The sequence below is a fragment of the Chrysemys picta genome, chromosome 1, assembly GCF_011386835.1.
Source record: "Chrysemys picta bellii isolate R12L10 chromosome 1, ASM1138683v2, whole genome shotgun sequence".
Classification (NCBI taxonomy): domain Eukaryota; kingdom Metazoa; phylum Chordata; order Testudines; family Emydidae; genus Chrysemys; species Chrysemys picta.
In genome coordinates this window covers 204,393,887-204,411,217 of record NC_088791.1, presented here as the reverse complement: position 1 = coordinate 204,411,217, position 17,331 = coordinate 204,393,887, and the positions used below count along the sequence as shown (strand labels likewise).

At 42.1% G+C, this 17,331-nt stretch overlaps 2 protein-coding genes and 1 long non-coding RNA gene across 3 annotated transcripts in view; 2 read left to right on the top strand and 1 right to left on the bottom strand.

Annotated features, from left to right (window-relative positions):
• Nucleotides 1-17,331, top strand: part of LOC135978000 (uncharacterized) — a 1,156,726-nt gene that overhangs the window by 298,989 nt on the left and 840,406 nt on the right. The gene's annotated exons all lie outside the window — the stretch shown is intronic.
• Nucleotides 6,146-17,331, top strand: part of OTC (ornithine transcarbamylase) — a 38,504-nt gene continuing 27,318 nt past the window's right edge. Inside the window, exons 1-3 of the mRNA XM_005308998.4 lie at nucleotides 6,146-6,303; nucleotides 11,914-12,052; nucleotides 12,655-12,736. Coding sequence (XP_005309055.2) covers nucleotides 6,227-6,303; nucleotides 11,914-12,052; nucleotides 12,655-12,736 — 298 coding nt within the window. The 5' untranslated portion in view covers nucleotides 6,146-6,226. The remainder of the gene's footprint in view (nucleotides 6,304-11,913; nucleotides 12,053-12,654; nucleotides 12,737-17,331) is intronic.
• Nucleotides 11,921-16,784, bottom strand: LOC135977853 (uncharacterized). Its single transcript, XR_010595300.1, has 2 exons — nucleotides 16,144-16,784; nucleotides 11,921-13,009 (listed from the first exon to the last, which is right to left on the bottom strand). It is a non-coding gene; the product is annotated as an uncharacterized LOC135977853 (long non-coding RNA).

Genomic DNA, 17,331 nt, shown 5'->3' with positions numbered 1-17,331 from the left:
TAGAGAAAAAGGATTTTTAGTGTACACGCATGTCTGCCTTACCTAAACCCCTGCTATCCCCTGTTGGTAGCCTAGGAAAGCCTAACTTCTTCAGACACTCCTGCAGATGCCTGCACCTTAGTCTGGTCTCCCAAACAACTCATTGAACTCATTCCCTTCTTGAGAGATAGAGAGAGAGGGAGAGAGAGAGATCCTTTGTAAACTGCCAGAGTTTTTTTGTTCTTCTGAATTCCTGAGCTTTGGTCCTTCAGGACAAACATCATTTTGCAGGTTGATTAGGGAGAAGTAAAATCTTTAAAGCTAAGAAACCAGGTGTTGTCTTTTACCTCTCAAGTGTTTGCTGAGGGGTGGCTTATCTTGAGTCATTCTTTTTCCTTTCTGCTTGTTTTTCCTTACAGCCCCCAATAAACTGAACCAATCTATTCATATAGTAAACATCACAATAAACAGGTCAACATACAGTATTTATAAATTATTACAGAACAGTTCCATGACCATCATAAATGTCATGCAACAGTGGTACAGAATCAGTGAAGGAGTCTTTCTCCACATCCTCCGTGAACCTGAAGAATTATTAGAATAACGAAAACAGTATTTTCTCTCTCTCAAGCTTCTGCCTAGATTCATTCCCACTCCCCGCATCTCACACACACTCCACCTTTTAAAGAAACAGTACAGATATCCTCAGAGACACCTGAAACATGCCGCATCTCATAACATTTTGAATATTTTTAGGGTGGAGAATTTCTAGATTAAAAGAAGATATGGGATGCAATGGTGAAATCAGAAAAAGCAATCAAAGCATGGGCAGCGGGTGGAATCCCCCTTCAGGTTGGCTAGCCCCAGCTCCGCCCCTTCTGCCCACATGCTGCCCTCTCCAAGGCTGGAGCCCTGAGACCCCCTGCACCCTCCCCCCACGGTCAGAGCCCCCCTGTCCAGAAGGGCCCCGGGCCGGCCGAAGTCCCGAGCTTCCCTCTCCCCCCGGAGGAATCCCGGGCCAGCTGCAGCCACACCTCCCCTTCCTGCCCTCCCCAGAGCCCAAGCTGCCTGGGGAAAAGTGTCTCTAAGGTCCGGAAGAAGCTTTTGATATGTCCCATGCAGGTTCCAGGGTGGCTGAGGAGGCAGTATTTGCTATTCAGCTTCCTGGGTTCATCAGTAATCTCCCTGGAGTCCATGGGCCATAATAAATCAAAACCATCCCCCCCCCCCAAAACCTCGCAATCGAGGGTCCGGCAGCCACAGCAGCTGGCCTGTTATACCCACCGCCCATGAATCAAAGGTTCAACTAAGCAAATAAATGAACACAAGTTACTTTGCAACTTGACTTACTTAACAAAGTAAAGAGGGTACGTCAGATGCCAAATACAGCTTATGAAAGGGATGAAATTGGGAACATTAAGAGGAAGTAGCTTTTGATTCCAGGGTTGAATGAATAAAAGAAAACATTTTTAAAACAGTCTCAGGGCTAGCCCTTGTTTTCTGGGCAAACAGACTGAAAAGGAGGACAATAGCAACTCTCTTTGTTGATGTATGGGGCAATATTAAAAGGCCCTAGAAGGAGCAGTGTCCAGCCTGCCTAAGCTGAAAAAAAGTTAGCATAGAGGAGGTCATTTGAGAATAGTCAGATCAGATGTAAAAGAAGGAGGGAAACTGAAAAGATATGAGGGCTCCTGAAAGTAAATTAGAAATCTTGTCAATTTCAGTTTAGGCTGAAACTTGAAAATGCTGTTTTCTAGAAGTTAGGAACCTAAATACCTTTGTGGATGTTGGCCTTGGCTCTTACAGTTTGCAGTGATTTTGTTTGGAAAACAGTTTTTAATACAAATGTGTTTGTAAATAAAAATACAATTATGGTACTCAAAATATAGTTCCTAATTTAAAACCCCATTTCTAAGTCATTTTTTAAAATTACACTTCATTTTAAAATGCGAATGAATTTTTTTATAAAACAAACACCACCCAGCTTGGGCCTCGTGCCTCAGAATGGACTCTGGGTCATCAAGAAAAACTTCATACATTATCACATGTTACTGTAGACAAAAAGAGATAGGGAGCAGACACACATGGTAACTAATGCGAGTCATAAGATTGCCTGAACATCAAAGAGGTCAGATGACATGGTACAAAGAACTAAGTTTCAGTGGTTTCTGGGGTGATCAGAATCCAGACTGGTTCTTGTTCATAGCTGGCTAGTGCATAATATGTATGCATATACTCAGCACTGCCAAACCCTAGCATTCACTAATCATGAGTCAGGTATCCCAAAATCATGAGATTGCAAAATATATATATTTATATTTTCACATTCTCTTTACTTGCCTTATAATTTCTGAACTTTCAGGGTGTACTTAGGGCACATTTTCAAGCTTTTCTCCATAGCCATGTGGGTTACAAACTTACTTTAAAAAAAATGAATGCTGAAATGCTCACATAATCTCCTGACTCCAGGAGCTGGGGCTTTAAGTAAAAGACCAACTATCATGAGGCTTGCAATAAAATCATGGGAGTTGGCAACAGTGCATATTGTATTGGGCTGTAACTATTACGGTGCCCTGCTTAAAGAAAAAATATAGCAATCTATACTCTAAAAGAGCGTGTACAGTACCTAGAATGAGCAGGTTTTGGCCCATAACTAAGGCTGCTAAATTCTACTGCAATATAAATAATATAATAAAAAGATGTGTTTGCTGGTGATTCTGCTTTCATTTCAGTATTTTTTTAAACTAATAGTTAAAGAGAAAGCCTAGTAACAAAGAAGTTTTGTCAAGGAAACAAATGCTTTTATACTTTATTATATTATTAATTATTATTTTTTATTATTACACATTACCTGATTGCATCTAAGGCTGCTACATTTGTATTCAAGGACAAACTGAAATACTCTTGTCACTACTGAGCTTGGAACTGGAGCAGTTGTAGTCCTGCCATTGATTTCAGTGGACTTTGGACTGGGCCCTTTTATTGCCAGTTCACATTGCATTCTATAGCTTTAAAATACTGCTGCCAAATGTTGAGGGAACAAATGACTGTATGTATACGAGCCTTAATTTTCCTTCTGTCTGTAAAAAGCAACAGAGAGTCCTGTGGCACCTTTAAGACTAACAGATGTATTGGAGCATAAGCTTTCGTGGGTGAATGCCCACTTCGTCAGACGCATGTAATGGAAGTTTCCAGACGCAGGTATAAATATGCAGGCAAGAATCAGTATTAGGGTTACCATATGTCCGGTTTTTCCTGGACATGTCCGGCTTTTTGATAAGCAAACCCCCGTCTGGGGGGAATTGCCAAAAAGCCGAACACGTCCGGGAAAAATACCGCCGGCCGGGCACTTCCCCTCCCGCGGCTGCTGTGTTCCCTACCTTGACTCTTCTGCTCTGTTTAAAGCTGAGCTGCCCGAGCGCTACCGGCTTCGGGCAGCCCCCATGCCTCCGGACCCTGAGCTGCCGGCCGGGCACTTCCCCTCCCGGGCTCTGGGGGCGCAGGGTCCAGAGGCATGGGGGCTGCCCGAAGCCGGTAGCGCTCGGGCAACTCGGCTCTTAAACAGAGCCAAAGAGTTGGGGAGGAGCACAGCCGCCGGAGCCCGGGAAGGGAAGTGCCTGGCCGGGGGCGCAGGGTCCGGAGGCATAGGGGCTGTGCGAAGCCCGAGCACTATCAGCTTCACGGTTTGCCGGGCAGCCTCCAGACCCTGCGCCCCTGGCTGGGCGCTTCCCCTCCCGGGTCCAGCTGCGCTGGGGAAGCGCCGGCCAGGAGCGCAGGGTCTGGAGGCTGCCCGGCAAACCATGAAGCCGGTAGCACTCGGGCAGCCCTTTTCACGTGGCTGGGAGGGAGGAGGGGGAGTTAGGGCGGGGACTTTGGGGAAGGGGGTGGCGAATGGGCGGAGCTGGGGCGGGGTTGGGGCAGGACCGGGGGTGAGAAAGGGGCGGGGCCACGGCCCGTGGAGTGTCCTCTTTTTTTATTTTTTAAATATGGTAACCCTAATCAGTATGGAGATAACGAGATTGTCTGTGGTACTGATACACCCTCCCCCCAACCTCCATCACTGTAGTATCTGAGTACTTCATAATCATTAATGTCTTTATTTTGCCTCACAACACCCCAATGAGGTAGGAAAGTATTATTATCTCCACTTCCCAGATGAGGAACTGAGAAATTAATGGCCAGATTTTCAAAGGTATTTAGGTGCCTAATGACAGAGAGAGGTGTCTAATGGGATTTTTAAAAATCCTTAAGAAGGTTAGGTGTCTAACTCTCATTTCATTTCAATGGGAGTTAAGCACCTAATCAGCTTAGGTACTTTGAACATCTGGCCCCAAATTGAGATGCCAAGGTCACACAGGAGATCTGTAGCAGAATAGGCAATTGAATCCAGCAGGTCTCTCAAATCCCAGCCTAACCCCCTAACCACTGGACCATTCTGCCTCTTCGATTAAATTATTTTCTCTGCTGTCAGCAATACTTCACTATGAGAGGGCAAAAAATAAAGCAGATTTCCTTGCAAAAACACTTTAGCAATTTATAGAGCATTGCCCCAACTACGTTGAGCATATGGCATGTCCCCTTGCCTTCTCCATAGAGAATATCAAAGAAACAGTGAGAGACAAGGTTGGTGAGGTGATAGCTTTTATTGGCCCAACTTCTGTTGGTGAAGGACGAGCTTTTGAGCTACACAGAGCTTCTTCAGCATTTTACCCTCCAACAGAAGTTGGGCCAATAAAAGATTTATTTCGCTCACTTTGTTTCTCTAATATTCTGGGACCAACAAAGCTAGAACAACACTGTACACAAAGAAACCTATAGGCCATTAAACAAAAAGACAACATGTTTCTTGTTGATTACTTTAGAAAGGTTTGGACTAGTTTATAGGATCATTACAAAATAATAAACAAATGTGATCATGAAAAACAGAAAATTGGAACAAGATTAAAAAACAAAGAAATGAGGATCAATTCTTCTTCTAAAGTCAATGGGAGAAAACCCATTATTTTCAGTTGAGGCAAAATAAAACCAAAGTTGCCAAGAATATATGAAGCTTCTAGATGAGTTTCTGAATGTAGCGGATAAAATGATGCTATCAAAGGAGCACATTTTTCAATATCATAATTCACCAAGTATAAGGTGACCATACGTCCCATTTTTGGCCAGGACAGTCAATTTTTTATGTCCTGTCCCAATAATCCTGTCTTTTTTGCCAAAAGTAGGCATTTGTCCCGTTTGCTTTCGCCAACTTGATCAGTTGGCAAGAGCAAACAGAATGCCCACTTTTGCCAAAAAAGTATGGTGCGGAGGAATGTGTGGGGTGGGGGGAGGTGAGTGGCGATGCCAGCCCCATGCAGGCAGGGCTCAGACAAGCGGTGATCATGCTCCAGCCTCGCAAGGGGGTGGGAGGGTGGCGGCCAGGGCTCTGGCGAGCAGCTTGGGCCAGCCTTGCAGACGGGGAGTGGGGCACCTGGGGCTAGCCCCGTGCAGTGTCCCATTTTCCCTTTAGGAAATATGGTCACCCTAACCAAATCTTGTAAGTAGCTTAAGATGAAGGGGTAAATTTCCAGAGACAAACAAAATGATTAAACTCTTTAACCTCATTGAGAATCTTACATGTAGAGCACCGTGGCACAATTTGAAAGTTTTCTCCTAAAAGGCAAACAATTTTAGAATACACCTCTACCCCGATATAACACAACCCGATATAACATGAATTTGGATATAACGCAGTAAAGCAGCACTCCAGGGGAGCGGGGCTGCACACTCCGGCGGATCAAAGCAAGTTCAATATAACGCGGTTTCACCTATAACGCGGTAAGATTTTTTGGCTCCCAAGGACAGCATTATATCGGGGTAGAGGTATACTTAAAAATAAATTTAGCTGCTCCGCATTCTTCTTAGTTTTATCCATGATCTTACTCTCGTGTACAAATACCTAATAGCATGGCATTGTTAAGAAATAACATTGATACTGCCGTAATGTAATGGTCCCTCATGCAATCGCACAATGAGTTGAGCAACTGACCTTGTGAGAAACATCTATCTGTAGAATCTGAATAAGGGGAGATTCAACCTCAGCTCTGGGCTGGCTCAAATTTCACAACTAGGAAAATGCAAGATAAGGTTGCCTCATCATGATACTACCTTTGCTCTCTCCCTGAAGCATATAAGGCATTCTCTGATTCATGTAACTTCAGATCAGTTGACTTTGCTCCCAGGACTAAGGCAACTTTCATTCTAAAAGAAAATGCTCTTTAATTTGCGGAACCTGCTCAATGCTGCAACTTTAAGAAATAGCAGCAAGCAACTGGTGCAACATTTTCGGTAAGTGTATCATTTAGATTTGTCCTTCAGTTAGCAACATTGAATCATAAACCTGGAAACTAAAGTAATGAGTTCTGTAGAGAGATCAGTATCTCAGCTAAAGGCCTCCTTCAGTGTTCTTAGAGCTGTTTTGCCCTTTGTTTTCAGCAGCAGACTGTAATTGCACATGAGACTGGAGGGTTTTTATCCTTTCACTTTTCAGTCCTTGTGGAATCATGTTAAATTCTTTGCAAATGGTCAGCAGCACACACTGAAATATTTGTTTTTTCTTCAATTCAATTAATCTCTGGAGGTACCATCATCACGTATCATAAACACCCAGTCACATATCTGAATATAATGTAAGGGACTGTAATTTCTACAGACAAGTATTTTGATCAAATACTGAAGGGGAAAATTCTCCCTTCGCAGCTTCACAGTGAATCTCAGCGTTAGTGTTCTGCTCTCTCGCCATATAATCCATGCATGCAGGAAGAGCATAATACCAGGGTCAAGACTAACCATGGAGATCTGAGAGCAGCACTTCGCTGTAATTGTTTCAACAGTGTAGATTTGGCATCTCATGTGGGCCTCTGAAAAATACATCTATGACAATATTTAATTACTCTGTTTTCAATCCTTGTCACAACGTGAGAAACAAGTTAAAATTAGAGACTTAGGGCTTGACGCTGCATCATTGAGATCTTTGGATGTTTTGACATTGACTCCAATGGGAACAGGATGTAACAAGTTTTAAGTGTTCAAAAACTGTATGCAAGGGTTACATACGCACAGATCCCATTAAACCATAAAAGTCATTTTCATTTGCCTTCTTTCTCCTTTGGACCAGTTTGAAAATGTTTTCTGAGCTCTCTGATTTATTCGTTCCCCCATATGAAGGATGCTCTGTAGTAGTCCCAGCTTGGCATATGCATTGCTGGTGACTAGCAAAATATTGCTTTGGTTAGCAAACTTGATATGGAAGTCATTATGGGGAAATAACTACAGTGGCTCCCCTTTCTCAAATGTGGCCACCTAACTTAATTGGGCTCTCTATGCTATTTTTACAGTCTCACTTTTTGAGCCATAACTACCCTCTAAATCGGATTATAAGGGAGACTGTGTTAACACAACCATTACAAATTTAAGATATCACCATAAGCTCTGATCAATGCCAGCTAACCAAATGATGGTTTAGAGCTCAAGGAAGTCAACCAGTTATTATAATGATTGAAGGAAATTGCCATTCCCATTCAAAAAGAAAAAAACTATTTGGCTTATGATTTTTTTCATTACACTTTAATTTTGCTTCCCCGTATACCAACTGCCACTAGAATTTATTTGGTCAGTAATACCTCATTTGAAAAGACACTGGCGGCCCTCAAAGGAACACTACACATTGCTGACGACCATAGCTAATAAATCTTGGAAAGCAGTATGGGTCATGCAGAATTTGGCTGAAATTTTTTTAGAGCTGGAAACAATAAAATGTTAGAGACAACTCAGTGAGGGAGAGTGGAGTGACTGAGCAGCAAGAGGTTGCAGAGCCATAGAAGTAGAACTAATGCATGGGCCCCAAAGTCTGGTGACATTTAACATTAGACTTCAGATGATCTGCTAAAAACCTGGAAGTCAAATAATTGAATATTTCCATTTGCTCCCCAGAGCCATTCAGAAAAAAGCAAGCAAACAAACAAACAGACAAAATCCATGCCATCTCTTTATGTTCCAATCAGTTCAGTGACCTGCTCACCCTGCCCTAATCTAAAAAAAGGGAAACAATTAAGAAACAAAGTTTTCTTACAGTATATATCCATAAAAGTTAGAAGCAGAATCACATTTAAGCTGTTATTTAGTCTGCCTTGCTATTTTATTTTTCATGAGATTGTGAAGACTACCCAATACATATGAAGGCTCAAAGTCAAATCTGCTCTTCAGCGCCCAGGTATATGTCAGTGTGTATCTTGTAAAATCAGCTAGAGCACTTGAACATACATGCAAGTCAAGGATTTTGCTGGTTATACCATACCTGTATGGGTTGCAAGGATAGCACTGAGTGCTTTGTGTGATTTTTAGTTGTTTTCTTAGTTATTCAATTTTAATTTTGAATTTTATTTTATTGCTTTATTTTTATAGTGTTTTATTTTTACGTTTTGCTAGACAAAGTTATAGATCTTGTTAGCCCACAAAACCTATCCCTTCAGAAATATCTCGCTAAGAACAACAGAACATATAGATTTAAAAATTAGGATCTACTAGTCTGTTGGTTTAACAAATGTTGTGAACTTCAAAGAGCCAGATTTCCAAAGGGATTTAGGCATCTAGATATATGGCTAGGCATCTAGTGGGATTTACAAAATCTCCTAACCGTGAGAGTTAGGTGCTTTTGTATATTGCACTAGATGACTAACTATTAGAGCTGGCAGGAAAATGGAATTTCTCTCTCAGTGGAAAATGTCCATGTTTTGGAGAGAAAAAATTGTTCCAAGTCAGGGCAAAGTAAAAAAAAAATCAAAAATATTCTGGAGAGGAAAATTCTGAAAAATTCCTTTCTGGGAGAACCAGAAATGGGAGCTTTCAGCTTGCTCCTGGCTGCCTGACTCCCAGGGCAGCTGCCTCTTGGTGTTGCCTGACTCCTCAAAGAGCTGTCTGCTTGCAGAGTTAGGAAGCTCCAGATGGCAGCTGCCCAGCAGGCTGGGGAGCCTGGGCTAGCAGGAAACTAGGCAGGTTGGTTTCTATGGAAAGTGTCAATGTACCTTCCCACAGAATGTTTCCACAAAGCAGCATTTTCTGGAGGAAAAGTTCTGTCAGAAATTTTTCAACCAGCTCTACTACACACGTCTTTAGGTGCCTTTGTAAACCTGGCCCAGAGCTACTAAAATACAACTAATAGATGTTTGTTACTAAGAAAATGTAAAATAATTATGGGTGAGGTTTCCAAAAGTGCTCCAGGTTGGCCTTACTCTGCTCCCATGGAAGTCAGTGAGTGTTTTACCATTGACTTCACACAGTTATACCAATGCTTGTGAAAATTCCATCCTATAACAACCCATCAGTGTCAGATTTAAAAAATAATATGGGCTACTCTACGGTGACCATATGTCCTGTTTAGGCTGGGACAGTTCCTTTTTTAAGCCCTGTCAGTTGGCAAGAGCAAATGGGACAAATGCCCCCTTTTGACAAAAAGGTGGGGTGCGGCTGAACATGTGAGGGGACAAGCGGTGATGTCAGCCCTATATAAGGGGGGGGAGGCAGGGCTCAAGCAAGCAGCCATGCCAGCCCCCAGCCTTGCACAGAGGGGGCAGACGGGGCTTGCACGCAGTGATGCCAACCTTGTGCAGGTATGGGTGCTCGGGCCAGCCCTGGGTGGGGGGCGTAGGGGGACTTGGGCGAATGGCTCAGGACAGACCCATGGGAGTTGTGGGGTGCTCAGGCTAGCCCCACATGGTGTCCCATTTTCTCTTTGGTAAATACCATCATAAGGCTACTCTTATTCCTTGTCTCTATGCCATACATATCCCCTGAAACAAACTTCCACATTTGGAGGGGGTGGGGGTGAGGAAAACAGTAAAACAATCCAGTCTGATGCTGCAGTTATTTCATATGCAAAACTCCCTGATGTCAACAGGTGTTGTGTGTGAATGTGCAGAATGAGTGCAGGATCAGGCCCAGATGCTAGTGCACACTACTAACCACTTCTGACCAGGTATAAATCTTTTTGAATCTTCTGAATCTTTTTAAATAGGAAAGTTTTCAATTGACATTCCTGTGCCAACTTTGGTGGAATCTCTTTTTGTGCTAGATCCTCCACCCACTGACATCCATGGGTGTTCTGCAATTGACTTTAGTGGGAGCAAGGTTGCAGTATATATCTTTAATGGCTAGAGTAGCCTCTTTGGGAATAGTTTTCCCTGCCCCTGGGGATAAGAACCAGGTTAGCTTAGTGGTGGATCCAGTGGTGACCCAGCGCCTCCCTGCAGTCCACCACCCCTCTGTATGACAGCATATAGTGAATCCCAATAGGTTGGGCTTTATGCCATGCAGGGCAACCGCCCCACATCCTACCCCTACTTGTGCAGCTACTGCATCATTTCCACTGCAAAGAAGCCCTCTGCACCAAAGGAGTTGAGGACGGAATTTATCTGATGGAGCAAACATTTTTAAAGGGGTCAGTAATAAAACAGTGTTTCGAATGGATATTCAGTTATAGGGAGAACTACTGCTTCTTGGGTTGAAAACGTGACAGACTATGAGATCTGTCATATTTGCACATGAAGATTTAAGAACTGCAGTGCCTGTGTGTGGTGCCACAACTTAAGGTCTGGAACCTTGAGTGTGCAGAGTTCCAGGTCCTGCCTATGCCAGAGGGATTGTAGAAAAAGAGTCCCACTATTTTGACATGATGGTAAAGACAGAAAAAGCCACCAGAGCTTCGTATGGCATGGTGCTCCCATTCAGCTCAACTGCTAGTAGCACTCCGGGGAATTTTTTTTCTGAAATTCCTGGCCTCCAAGACTTGTCAGCTGGAAGCAGTTGCAACTGAGCATTGGCTTGGAGGTATTTGCCAATAAAACCCCACCAACTCCATTCATGTATTACTTCATTCTTCTTGGTGTTTTGACTCTGATCTAATTAAAGTCACTGCAGTTAATGAGAAAGACATACTTGGCGCAGGACCTTCTAAACTTTAGAACTAGTGAAGTGCAAGTTGTGTTACAATAAAGAGGGTTGCAGATATAATCAGTCCCTGTTTAGCAGAGAAAGGGTTAAATTACCCATCAGTCTCCATTATTTGGTTTAAGGTTATAGAATATTGGCTTTACTCGGCTGTTTGCTCAAGTCATGTGCCATCTAAGATAATATGAACTTTGCAGTGTCACTTCTGTGGGAGACTAGAAATATTCCATTTCATCTGGTTCTGGAATGAGCCCTCAAACCTACCCCCTCTCTCATCAAATATTGAGCAATGAGCTGCTGGATTCTCTTACTGGCAATATCAGTTTCTGGAAATGAATTTGAAAATGTGTGCGTGTGGTTCACAAATCAAACTTTATTTATATCCATCTGAGCAGTCCTGAGCCAGCACCCCAGAGTTGGGATTGGGAAAAAGAGCACAGGGAGCCATCTTGCCCCAACTCTTTGCACCCCTGTACAAAACAAGCTACAATGCAGCCTTAAGTGTTTAACCAGACCCTGAGTGGTTTTCTACATTTGGGTTTATTTGATTATATAACCCTGATACAAATACTAGAAGTTATAAGAAACAAAATCAGTTTCATGGATGATAATAAGAGAGATGGTTACAATGGTGATTAATATAGCGAACAGTGCAGTGTTGTGGCTGTGTGAGATAGGGTGACCAGGTGTCCCGCTTTTATAGGGACAGTCCCGATTTTGGGGGCTTTTTCTTATACAGGCACCTATTACCCCGCATCCCCGTCCTGATTTTTTACACTTGCTATCTGGTCACCCTAGTGTGAGATGAAAAGTCACAAATTAATTATCACAGGCCATGAAGGTTATCTTGCTGCGTCAAATGATAGTAGTGAAAGAGGGCTAACTGGTTGTACATTAGCTTTAGCATGCGTAACATATTAATACCCAATGACAAAGAGCCTGTTTTTGTTGTAGGTCTGGGCAACCAACTCAAACTAATATTAATCTGAAAGGTCGTGACCTCCTAACTCTGCAAAGTTACACAGCAGAAGAAATAAAGTATTTGCTATGGACGGCATCAGATTTGAAACAAAGAATAAAGGACAAGGGAGAGGTATGTAAAATGTCACTTAAAATCCATTTTACTTGTTCAGTCACTCAGCTCACCAAATCAAGATTGTCATACAAGGTAATGTGAATCAGCAACTAAACTGGCTTGTCCTAAACAACCACTTCAACCCTTAATTAGTGTAAATTGTATACATCAAATGAAGGGCCAGCCAGTAAAAGGCAAAATGTTGTTCTTTGGATGAAGTAGGGGAATTATGCTGTTCAAAAGTGTGTACCCCTTATCTAATTCCCTGTTATTGGATATTCCCAATGATTTCAGTTGGGCTACAAGCAGAAGTAAAGATTTACAGGAATAGGAGCATTATTCTGTATGTAGTGTAGGAGCAAGATAAGAATCAGAGATCTCTTTCATTTGTTTAAAACAACAAAACAAAAAAATGTAGATGCTTTTTGCCCCTAGAACTTTCTGTTTCTCCCAAACTCTTCCCAATGCTAGTGACGAATTTGGAGGGGCAAGGGATTAGAAATGATACAATGACTGCTTTTATTATTAATTTCCTGCAGCCATTAAACTGTGAAGCAAATATTAGATAATGAATAATGAGTGAACAATTTTCCAAATCCCTTTCCGTTCTTGTTTTTCAGTATTTGCCTTTGTTGCAAGGAAAATCTTTAGCCATGATTTTTGAGAAAAGAAGTACCCGAACAAGATTATCCACTGAAACAGGTAAATCTAGACAAAACCATGTTATAACAAATATTTTCTCTGCAGCGTACATTTGTCCATATCATGAAACCATTACTTAATCATGTAGTTAGCAGTTTTTACTCAGAAGACATCGGAGGTTGGAGAGCAGCAAGGATGAAAGTCAAGTCTGAGGAGAATGGCAGTTTACTCAACAGTGTGAGCAGTGTCTTGTTCTGTTATGCCTCATTAATACTACAGGCACATCTCTTTGATCACTAAAATCCCCCAGGGTCAACTCCAAATAAGTTAGAACTGAAATAAAACAACAGAAAGCAGAAGGTTTTCATGATGTAAGTTTCATGCCATATTAGCTAGCTGTACACTTTCCCTTCACTCATTTTAGCAAGTAACACCAATTTAATTCCGCACAGGCTGTCATAACTAACATCTTTCTAATTTATTATGCATGACTGTTGTCAATCTCAAGGCTTGTCTACATGGAAACTTAGTGTGCGGTAAGCCAGGATGTGAACACAAGCCTGCCATGTGTTAAGTCACCATGTAGACCCTTCGTCTGTACACTACAGGTTCCGTAGTGTGCTTTGACATACTGTTGTTTGACACAGCAGTATGCCAGAGCACAATATGAAATTTTTAGTGAGTGACAGCAAGGTCCCTACAACTAGTTAGTGTGCAGAAAGCTAGTGTATTGTCCATTCACACACTGGCTTGCTGCACACTCAGGCTCCATGTAGACAAGCCCTCAGAGTATGTATTTAGACTGAGAATCATAATTTAAATTAGAGAAAAACCCCATGACTACCTCTAGAGAAACAAACTTGGGATGGGATGGAGAAACGGGGATATTGGCCTAATAATACCAGGCACCGTAGACAAGGATGCTAAAAGAATAAACACATACATAATTCTACTCATGTCGTAGCAGATGCTTACATGTTTGCAGGATTGGGACCATAATATTTTTGCACAGACCTAACCATTCTAACTTTGCATCCAATAAATCATTTAGGATTCTTTATGAAGACATTTATACCCACCAGGTGGGGAAATCTTTGCTCTTCCCACATTTACGCTGAAGTAAACTGTACTGGGCCCAACCTCCCTCAAGTAGAATTGTCCCATGCAAGGGACAGGTAACTTTGTAAGGCCCCTCTCACTGAGTTTCATCCAGATTTCTCTGTAAGAAGCAAGGGAAAACACAGGAAGAAGGGAAGGAAGGAACAGACTGTTCTGCTCTCAAGTCTGAAGATTCCCCCAAAATACATATGAATCTTAAACAATTTGTGGCGCCACCGGTGTCTGCATGGAGGTCCTGTGTCTTCCTGCTGGCTCCATGGTTCTCTCTACTCCTCCTTCCAGATCATGATCAGCATAGCTTCAGAGGGGTTTCAACCCCTGATCAATGTCCCAACAACTCCTGTTAAGGTCAGCCATCCCCCTTATACATCAGACCTCCTAGAGCCACCTAGTGTTCGTCTCCTGCACTTGTGTACCAGGCACGTGTCAGACTGTTCCCTGCACTCCCTCCTCCGTCTAGCACAGATACTGGCATCATTTTGCCCTTTGCTTCTAAGATCTGGCTTCCACAGCAGATTCAAGTATTCCCCCTCCCTCCACCTCCATGGTAATTCTGTACATCCCAGCTGCTATTTAAGGTGAAACGTCAGCTTCCTCTGAAATCATAACAAATGCCTCACACTCCTGTGTTGTGAAATAAATTCATTTCCTACCAATTTTCTAAAGTGTAAGTGAGGCCTACAATGGTTATTTGCAAGACTTCAGAGGCACACGTTATCTCTAATGGCATTTCTCAGGCACAAATCACCCTGAGGTCTTGAAAGAGGTCACATGTGTCCCAAGGCTTTGATAATCTGTCCTCATGGATTTGCGTAAGCAAACATTACAACACTCCATGAAGCTGGTGGACAATTGAGCTGGAAATGACTGTATTTCACTATTGCACAGTGCAATATCTAAGAGAAAACTGGTGTGTGTTAACATTGTGGAAATGTTAAAAAAAATAAAGAGATTCTTCCATTTTCATATCTTTAAAGAACTCAGTTCTTGAAAAATAAATACATGTTAATTTGCAATGCTATATGAGAGCATATTTTACATTTGTAGTTCATCCAACGTGTATTATTTCTAACTCAATATTCTGATGGGATTTGAAATGTAATGGAGAAATGGTGTCCTTTTGAACAAATACAATCTTGATGTTAATTTGATATGGAAGATTTCTAATACATGTATTATTTTAGCATGTTATTCAGATTAAAACTAATAGTGTAAGTTAAGAATTGTCAGTAACTTTCAGTGTTTGTAAAAAACCCATTTTTTTCAGAGCCTACCAAATTTATTACTATCACTTCCTATAACCGTGGGAAATGTCATCTGTTTGCAGTCACCGTCCCATACATATCATCCTTGTATGTTGAAAAAAAGGGCATTCCACATTGTCATATATTGTCTGTAAAATAAAGTTTCCCCTCTGTCATGGTATAAAGGTGAATCCCATCCTATGTTTCCATTATAGCTAGCATAAATCATACCGCCTCTCAATCATGCCCTGCCTCCCCAATTGTAACTGCACTTAAATATCAGTGAACTGACTGGTAGTAAATAAGGCCATTCTACAGACACTGAAATATGGACAATATGCTGCAAGTTTGAAATAGGGGAGGGACACACAAATAATACTCAAAGTTGAGGGTAACTTCAGATATATTCTGGCATGTCATGAGACCCAGGGCCTGATTCCTCTATAGTGGAATACCACTATTGACTAGAAAGGACTTACTCCCAATTCACACCAATGTGAAAGAAAAGTGAGGTCCATAATGGTATAAACACACCATGTACATATATTCACACAAAGTTATATCATCCTAATGGATGAGTGAAACATATCAGGGAATACACTACCTGGCATTTAGAGTGCCCAGTAGTGGATACTGTCTAAACTGGCTATACTACCAAGGCAGATTACTTTGGTACCTTATTATCCTCTTCCAAAGCAATCCTTAAAAAATAGTCTTTAGGTTTCAGACTGCAGCCCTTAGGAATGTTCCCCTAATTGCTGTTAAGTAGAGCTTTTAATTTTAAATCTTTAAAATGCATTTTCTACACTACATGCCAAATTCTGTCAGGCAGTGGCAGCCAACTCACAGTCAGAAGTGGAAGAACAATGAAATTGTCCACTCAGAGAGACTATTCCTCAGGCCCTCCATGATAAGAGCAAGTTGTTGGGGTCTGTGGGTGAGGATCTCAGCCCAAGACTCAACAATGATAAGCATGCACAACTCTCTGCACCAATTATTCATAATCTTGGTAGAAATGGATTGCATAGGTGGACTCTATATAAGGCAACAAAAACAATCACTGTTTTTGCAGTATATTTGTACCAGGCTGGGGAGTAGTCATACCTCTTCCACCACGTGTAATGGAATGTGGTCCATGGATGTCCAGCCTTGACTTCTCATTTTGTAACAAGCCCCCAGATAACTTCTTATAGGAGATTGTAACCAGGTGGTCATTTTACTGAGCGCCCCCTCATAGGTAGCAGTCACTTTGCAGGCACCCTACTCTGTAAGCCCCTTCTCACAGGCCCCTTAAGAACACCACATACATAATCGCTCTTTTGGTCAACAGCATCTCCCCCTAGGGTTGGTTTAATTACAGAAATGGTTCAAGCAGTCTTCAAAATCCCCCAGATAAAGTCCATAGCCATAACACAAAGGTCAATATAGTATTCACCCTTGTTCTTCTGCTACACACAAAACTCTTCCTCTAGTCTCAGCCTACTCCACCCAGAGCTGCCAATCTCTATCTTTCTGACTGGAGTGCAGCCCTCTGGCCATGACTTCATTCTTCTGTCAGCACTAGCCTGTACTTTTCTAACAACCCTGTATCAATCCAGTACTTTCCTACAAGCACCTTTCTTATTTCATGAATTTTCTCCCCTTCATGCTATCCACCTGCCGCCCTTTATAGGAAACTACCTGATTCCACAAAGGGCTGAATCTTTAGTAATCAGGGTTGGGTAGCCCCAGGCCTTCCAGCCTTAAAGGGGAAAACCACTCTGCTAGATGTTGAGTGGTTTTAAGGAGAAGGATTTGTGGGACCTACAGGGACATGTTCTGCTCTGACTTATGCTCCATGAAATCTCACCGAAGTGTATATTTTACAAAAGGCACACATGTTGCTCTATGAACATATGCTTTGCCTCCTACACACATGTCTTTGCTTCCTTTTTAAAACTGGCCACAGTGAGAAGCATGTGCATGGCTTCATCACCTGTCTCTACTTTCCAGCATGAGCTCGGATCCTCACGATAGTTGTTTTGTTTTAACTACTAATATTCACCCCAAGATCAATCATTTGTAAAGAACAATAGTTGTGGTGTTATCCTTTCAATATTTAATATGCTTGCAAAAGCACATGAAAAGCTGTAGTAATGGCAATGCCTGCACTGCTATCTGCTGCTGAGAACAAAGCTGATCTACTTTAAACTTCCTTAAGGTTTAACAAAGCAACAGTTTCCCAGCACCTTTTGGATCACAGCTTCCCAGACAAGAGGGTCTTAACTCTTCTATAGTTTATGTGGCCCTCTC